General features: G+C 39.7%; 1 protein-coding gene across 1 annotated transcript; it reads right to left on the bottom strand.

The window, feature by feature from the left end:
* Positions 1-415: 415 nt before the first annotated feature.
* On the bottom strand, positions 416-4,870 carry LOC116206815 (U-box domain-containing protein 7). Its single transcript, XM_031539621.1, has 2 exons — positions 4,278-4,870; positions 416-1,406 (listed from the first exon to the last, which is right to left on the bottom strand). Exons 1-2 carry the CDS (start codon positions 4,727-4,729, stop codon positions 539-541), a joined length of 1,320 nt encoding a protein of 439 aa, XP_031395481.1. The 5' UTR covers positions 4,730-4,870; the 3' UTR covers positions 416-538.
* Positions 4,871-8,639: the final 3,769 nt, after the last annotated feature.

Raw genomic sequence — 8,639 nt, 5'->3', positions numbered from 1 at the left:
TAATAATAATAATAACAACATTGTGATCTTAACGAAAAAAGGAAAAAAAAATAGCATTCTCATGTGAATAGTTTTTCCTTTTCTTTGTCCTTTCCCATTTTTTTTCTTTTTTATAGGCTGAAATTGTAGGAGTCATTACTTTGATTCTGGAAGATCGAGTATTAAAATTAATTTTTCTTGCCAATAAGAGTACTTTTCGAGACTCGAACTTGTATTTTTCCTCTTATTGGAATTAAACTTGTTTATCAGTCAAGCAACACTTTATTAGTTTTCATTTTCTCTCTTAATTGGATCATATTTTTGTGTGTAAGGTTTTTCTCAATTGAACGGTACATATGACATTTGATTGGCCTATATAAGTTTATTTGTCATGTCCAAATGACACCAAAAGGACTGGAAAGATTTGGGCTGGAAATAATCAAAATAATGATGTTTCGATTTCAGTAGATGTCCGTGATGTACAAATTGATATCACATTACTACACAAGTAATGCGGTTTCAACTCCAGGAATCTGCCTTACACCGATCGGTCGTTTCATCAATAGGGCAAGCTCTTGGAGCTTGTGCTCACCACAAGAGACTTGAGCCTGGAGGACGACGATGACGAGCCGGGATCAACATTCGCTCTCTTGGTGATTAGTTCCATATTCTTGTGCAGGCTCTCCTTCACCAGTCTCTGCATCATCCTCTTCCCTTCCCGGGCACCACAGTGGTCGGCGATTGGGGACCCGATTGGGACTCGTGGCGTTTGCGGCCCAGAGTGTGGGCCCACCCTCACCTGCCGATCGTCCTTGAACCACTGTAGCAACTTAAGGGCCCTCTTCTGGGCCAATGGGCTGCCCAGGAGGGCTACTTCTAGGAGGACGGGGACGATGCCGGCGGCGGCCATTTTAGCCCGTTGGGCTGAGCTATGATGGGCCAAAACCATCAAAACATAAGCAGACAGTTCCTGGCATTTGGGGTTGTCCTCCCATGTCAGGACCTCGATTAGGCTCTCTGGCACCAACCCGCAATTTTCCACAGCTTTCTTTCCCGGGAACGTCACGACGATATTCCCGATCGTGGCAAGGGCCTTCTCTGAGAGGCCCCTTAATGACGAAACCACCCTCATAATCGACCCCACGAGACAACTGTCGGATCCCAATTTGGCCGCGTTCTCTAGCACCGTGGAAAGGTTGTACAATGTTTCGAGACACGATTCTTTGATCTCGGAGCCCGAGTCCGAGTCCAGAACGGCCAGTGTGAAAGGGATGACTTGTGATGAGTCCAATGGCAAGTGGATGTTCTTTGGAGAAGATAGGGACAAGAGAAGTTCTGAGAGTTCATGTCTTGTTAATTCGTCCACTGTGTCAATGTTCCTTGGGAGCTTCGATAAGATTCCTGCTTCCACCATGACAGCCTTGTTCCTGAAAACATACCCCCCAAAAAAAAATAAGAGAAAAGCAATTTCCATTAGGTAAGTACAAGAATTCTCGAATAATGAAATAAAAATTGCAATTATCCCTAATTACTCGGGGTATATCAATTATGTGCAGTACGATATGGCATCAAAAGTCCTAGTGAGAATCGAATCGATTCTAGAACCTCTTTGCTTTAGCATGCAATATTAACATGGCAGTTTGGCACTGCATTGCACACCATTATTTTATATTTCATCGAATTATGAAAGAGAATTGATATACATTGTCATTATATCAAATCAAATATGTCATGTTAACTACTGCGCTAATAATCCTACTGGTAAGAACTGAATCTAAAATCTCTTAAATCCAGTATATCATGTGTTAGTTAACTTGACGATTAGCACTGAACTTTGCTTCTTTTTTTCCTCTTCTGTATCTTCTATAATTTGAATTTGAAAGAGAACTAATTAAGAAGGCCAACTTAATAATTGACATCCAATGGGCGAGACACTCGGACCACACTTTGATTATAAAATAACTGGCAAAGTCAATGAGATTCTCAGATTCAGATCCATGATGGAAAGTTAGGTCAACATATGATATTTTTTTAAAGTATAGCCAAAGATCTCATAGAAAAGTGGGATCTGAACAAACTTCAATGATCTCTCATGTAACCAATTAATTAATTAATTATTACTTTTGATAATCGGGAATAGGAATTAATTGTAATTAGTCATTTAAATTTAATTTGGTTTTAATGGCTGTCTCCTGATCTATTTCTCAGACATAATGTCTCCTGAGATAGCATAATTCCCGCCAGAATCTTCCAACCAAAAAGGAACGAACGAGACAGCATTTAAGGAGTGGGCGGTCATCCGTCCCTTCCATGAAAGGCACCTTCCCTTTAAAAATTATAGAAATTGATCGAAAAGAAAAATAAGTAGAGAAGTCTTGTTGATTTGATTAATTGTGCATGCATGATCCTAATTCTAATACTAATTATGATCGACTCTACCAAAATTCACATAAAATATGCCCGGCACATCTTATTAATTATTTATGGTGTTAGCGACGAACAAAGATCACTCGGTTGTATTTTCGGCAGTAAATATTGTATCTTATAACATATAATCTCTCGAGCTAATAATGAAGGCTTTTGATCCTAATAAAAAGAAAAAAAAGTTTAAATAAAAATATATAATAATAAGTCTTATCTTATTTATGAGAATTAAATCAGAAAATTTATTAATTTTTGCATGGAGCTTGGGCTACTATACAATATTCCCATGTCAGCTCGATTATTTCTTTGGATTTCAAAAGTCCAAATGATCAGACCGTGTCAAGGATTGGAAACCACCACGTGAATGCCAACATCATAACATCCTCCGAAGTCAAAGGCTGCCGGTGCCCTCTAAGGGCCCACTCTACCAGAAAACTATTAATCGTTATATAATCTATGTATACGTACATATGTTTAGGGATGATCCAGGATTTGAGTCAAGAAGTCGGGATTCTTAGGTGAGGTGAACAAGGAGGTAAGTTTTCAGAGTTAGGGGAGTAATTGCATTAAAAATTCATGAATAATATATAAATTTCTTAAGATATCAAAATTTTAGTACAAAAGGCAGCCGCCCCTCAGCAGGGATGGAGGTAGGATTTGGACAAAGGAGATTGTCGTTAGAAAGGCAAATAGAAGCATAAAACCTTCGAATTAAGGGATCTATACGTGTTTTTGTCAAAGAAAAGAAAAATAATACGTAAATTTCTATTGATTATCAAAATTTTAGGGTTGCGATCATCTCCCCTAGCCTTCCTTCATCAAGTACTGCCCCCTCCCGTCGATCCATATTACATGTATCGCATTCAAAGGTGCAGAGAACTTTGTCAAATATTTGTTTTCTCTCCTGAGTCAGCGAGTGATGAATGAATGTTTGAAATCAAAGAGAAAGTGACAAATTGTCCCACTAAGCAAGCCATCCTCCTCGGCTACTTCCCTTATCTCTTTATCTCTACAAATTACAAAATGGAAAAGAAATAGCATATGATCTAGTCATCTCAATTAATTGATTTCATACTAACTAGGACATGCGAATGCAAATATAATCCAACCCCCGAAAAGTATTTTACGTATCGTCGTTGCATAAGCCATATGGTGCAACGAACTAAGAAGAGAATATCTAATATTCCACAATCACCATCGTGCAAGTGATTATATCCCAATTAGGTGTTTCGTTATCACTCCACTATCGTGCCATATGTAGGATGACACATTGCATTGTGAACCGAAGGGGTCCGGGCATATGTTCTAGATTCAGACGACCATATTCTCTAGCTGCAAACGTCCTATCAGTTGAAGCATATATGGTTCAATTATATATGTGATACCTATATATATATATATATGTATATATATAAAAAGGTATAAAAACTAAAGTTATAATTAACCTGAATATGGACAATAATGATATATGCTAATTGCTAATAAGCCCAAACTATCATGAATTATAGACTAAAAACTTATGACAAAGCGCAATCGCATTATAACCAGCTGCCACCTACCTAGCTAGCTATACTAGAGCTTGCCAGCCATCTCAAACTTATTGTAGATAACTATAAGTGAGGCAATCTTGTATTTTGTGTGAAAAATATCACGGATGATTACTAAACAAGAGACATTCGGAGGATTTAGCACAACAGTTTCGGTTTTTCTGGAGTAGTAATTGCCGGAGTTTTAATAAATCCATCAGCGCGATGATATTTTTTATAAGCACAACTGATGTCATTCACCCAGCACGTACCCAGCCAGTTATATGATAGATAACCATTAACTATTAGAAAATTAAGAAAGATTTGAATAGTGATCGGAAAACTCACGTGTAAGTCCCGTTGGCGAGCTCGAGCAAGGCCCCGACCGCGGCCTGCTGCTGCCCGATCGCTGCCACCATCTCCACAAGGGCAGGGATGACTCTGAGCTCGGCCATCAACTTCTTCACCTTCACGTCCTCTCTAGCCAATCTCTCGATCTCAATAGCCGCTGCCTTCTTCTCCTCCGGGCCCCCGAAGTGGAGTCTCTTGACTGCCCTCTGCAATATGGTCGATGAGTCATGCTCTTCCACAGCTTGTCCGGTGTTAACGCTGAGGGCAGCAGAATTAATATTGTTATCGGCTGATCGGTCGAAGGACTTGGATGAGGACTTATGATTGGCAGTTCCGGCCGTTTTGGAGCGGAGGAATCGCCTTATGCGGGTGAAGAATCGAAGCTTCCTGTAAGAGAGTTGCCAAACTGATGATGATGAAGATGAAGAAGTGGAAGATGAGGAAGACATGTTTGTTTGTTAAAGAGACACAAAGAACTGTAGGGAGAGAGACGGAGGACGAGAGAGGAACAGTTTGGGGTTTGGTCTTCTAATTTATATGAGGAAGCTTTTGATCAACAATTGACTTCAGAGGTTGAGGGCATTCTAAATGTACTGTTACCTTCTTCTCCCACTCTCCCAATAAACAAGTTCTCTTGCTTGTTAATTCTTCTCATGTTACTTGGAAATATTGAAATAATTAGGGATGGGTCAAAGCGAGCGCTGAGTGGGGCAATTGCCCTTCTAAAACTGTTGTTCCAAAGACGTCCAAACAAAATTAGAATCACGAGAAATCGAAAAATAACGACACTAAATATACGTGGTAAAACCATCAACCAGAGGAAACATCCATGGACAGAGTAGAAGTATCCACTGGATCAAACAATAGGAGATTACAACTGAGATATCACTCATGTTTCCTAAGCCCCCTTACCGACCTGAACCTCACCGAGAAGAGTCTTTCTCGACCTCTCAATTCTCTCACCTTTCTCACTTTAAAAACCCTAGAGTTACAGAGAAAGTATTATAGAAAGAATTTTTTAAAAATCTCACCTCACACTTACTGTCTCTCACAAGTACAAGACTCACTCTCCGTATACATACAAGACCTCCATATTTCAAAGATATCATAAATCCCTCAAGAATAATCTTCCATTTGAGATATAAATATTTCCCATTTTAAATAGGGCAAATTACAAAAAAAAAACCCAAGTTTTGTAAAATATCTCAGTTTTGTCCTAAATTTTGTTTTGTAACAAAAAAATCATAAGTTTTCTAAAATGTCTCAAAAATGACCTCCGTTATAACTTCTGTCAATTTTTGCCTACGTCTGACCTACGTGGACTGTTAAAGGGACCCACCATCAGCAGCAAAAATTGACGAAAGTTATAACGGATGTCATTTTTGAGACATTTTAGAAAACTTATGGTTTTTTTTGTTACAAAACAAAATTTAGGACAAAATTGAGACATTTTACAAAACTTGAGTTTTTTTTTTGTAATTTACCCTTTTAAATAATCTAAAACGTTCCTAAAAATATTTCTAATATCTCCTAGGAATATTTCACTCTTTAAATATTAAAAAGATAAAATGAAATTCCAAGAAAATAGGAAATATATTGTCTCTTTCTCTTTTCAACCGATCTCGTTGCCGTTTACTGGGTCTTAAATTCTTCGGGTCTTTCGGGCTTAATGTGAGACATTTCTAACAAATCTCTACCTTAGCTCTCATTCAGCCAAGCATGATCCGCCTCCTACTTGACTGCTCTGTCACAGCTTCTACCAAGCTCCACCTCACCTTGCATGCATACCGCTTTAGCCCAAGCCACCCTTGGACTCCTTCAAGATGCCGACCTTGCTCAGCTTTCCTTTTGTGCACATTCCAAAGCTGACTCATCTACAAGTCGTATCCCTGACTTCAGCATTGCCTGAGACCACTAACTCCGCAAGTCTGAAGCAATTCCGCAATCTCAAATACTCCCTCTGCCTATCCCTTGTTCGCGAACTATTCCATAGAGAATGTTGCCTCCCCTTAGACCTTCCTATCTGAACATCTTCTACCACTGCATGCTGAGTCTTAGGAGTCTTCGGTTCTTCCACCACGAACTCCACCTTCTTCACAAGTTTCTCCATATGTCCTTGGCTCCCACTCTTACACCGCTCCACCAAAGCAGCTTCATCAAAAGTAATAGCTCGATTGACAAGGAATTTCGAGGACTTACTGATCGAGTGCAATGACCTGTACCCATCCATCTTGTCAAGGTCGAGATCACCCAAGTACTTTTCTTAAGGAGTTGACCTCTCGAATGTTGTCATAGCATCGTCTTTACCTTACATAACATACAGCCAGTTTCGCAACAACCATTTCATCACCACAAGAGCTCCCTTCAAGGCCTTCAAAACTCCACCTTTGCCCATGTACTTGTAACCAAGAGTATCAAGACTTCCTAACCATATCAAAATTTTCCTTATACCCAAGACACGCCTAACATCTAACAATATTATCTCACTACTATCATAAATCTCAATTCTAACTCTACCCAACCTGTCAATATTACATGTCTAACCATCTATTATGAGAATTCTACGACCTTTTGTCTTCTGATAAGCAGTAAACAACTCTCTTTCATTAGAAATATGGTAAGAGCTACCCGAATCGAGAACCCACGATGTACCTAATCGACCCGATCTAATGAGAGTCATTGTCCCGCTATCTGCTGCAGCTAAGAGAATATTTCATTCTCCATCGCTTTGCTCTGTTACACCTATATTCGTCGATGCCTTGACTTTTCGCCTTTGACAGTCCCGCTTGAGATGGCCTTCCTCGTTGCAAATCTAGCAAGTCCTTTTACGACGCCTTGACTTGCACCTGCTACGACTCTTTTATGTTGATCTGCCTTTTGCGATAAGTCCCTCACTATCGCTCCCCTAGTAGCCGGTCACCTTCTTTTGTAACTCCTTCAGGTTCAACAACACCTTGACGTCTTCCAAGGTGATGCTTGTCCTCAGTAAAGCATGGTGTCGATGAAGCTCTCATAGGACTCCGACAGAGAGCACAATAACAACAAGGCTTGAACCTCGTCTTCTATCTTGACATCCACATTGGTGAGATCCATCACAATCTAATTGAACAAATCCTTGTGATCACCTACAGAGGTTCCCAAAGTCAATCTTAGCTGGTACAACGGCCGCTTCGTCAAGGACTTCTGCAGATATAGCGATTCTAGCTTCTTCCACACTTCCGGCACCGAGCCCAGATCCCATACCTCCCGCAGGACTTTGTTTGGCAAGCTAAGTGGGATTATGCTAAGAGCCTTAGCCATGACTGACTTCTTCCGGTCTATCGTCAGGGTCGGATCCAGTTTGTCTTCTCCTCTTAGTGCTCCCTTTTAGGCCATGCTAAACAAGCAAAGGCTTCATCTTTATCTGGCATAATCTGAAATTGTTTGTCCCATCGAATTCTTTCACCTCGAATCTCGCGCTCGACATCTTTAACAGCCCCAAACCTATGCTCTAATACCAATTGTTGTTCCAAAGATATCCAAACGAGATTAGAATCACGAGAAATCGAAAAATAACGGCACCAAAAGTACGTGGTAAAACCCTCAAGTCGATGGAAACATCCACGGACAGAGTGAGAGAATCCATTAGATCAAACAAGACCATAGATTACAACCGAGATATCACTCGTGTTTCCCAAACCCCATTATCAATCTGAACCTCATGGAGAAGAGTCTTTCCAGACCTCTCAATTCTCTCACCTTTCTTACTCTAAAAACCCTGAAGTTACAGAGAAAATATTCTTGAGAGAATTCCTAAAAGATCTCACCCAACACTTACCGTCCCTCGAGTACAAGACTCACTTCCTATATATAGATACAAGACCCTTCATATCTCAAAGATATCATAAATCCTTCTAGAATAATCTTTCCTTTGAGATATAAATATTTCTCCTTTTAAATAATCTAAAGATATCCTAGAAATATCCCTAATACCTCCTAAGAATATTTCACTCTTCAAATATTCAAAAAATACAATAGAATCCCTAGACAATAGGAAATATATCGCCTCTTCCTCTTTTTGACCGATCTCGTCGTCGCCTACCGGGTTTTCTATTATTTGGGTCTTTCGGGCTTAATGCCAGGCATCTCCAACAAAAACCATGAAGCTCAATAGAAATGCACATATTGTTCTTTAATTCTCGATGAAATTATATATATTTGCCCCGGTTCAAAATCTATTTATACTTCTATTTGCCCCTCGAATGACCTGGCCTCTTTCCAAAATGCTGCATCTGTCCCTAGAAATAAATGATTTTATTTATTTATTTTTCCATTACCAGAAAGGCTCATGATTCCTGAGAGAGTAAGGAAAAAAGGAAT

Source organism: Punica granatum, chromosome 5 (genome assembly GCF_007655135.1).
Source record: "Punica granatum isolate Tunisia-2019 chromosome 5, ASM765513v2, whole genome shotgun sequence".
Classification (NCBI taxonomy): domain Eukaryota; kingdom Viridiplantae; phylum Streptophyta; class Magnoliopsida; order Myrtales; family Lythraceae; genus Punica; species Punica granatum.
This window is presented reverse-complemented; position numbering and strand designations above follow the sequence as displayed.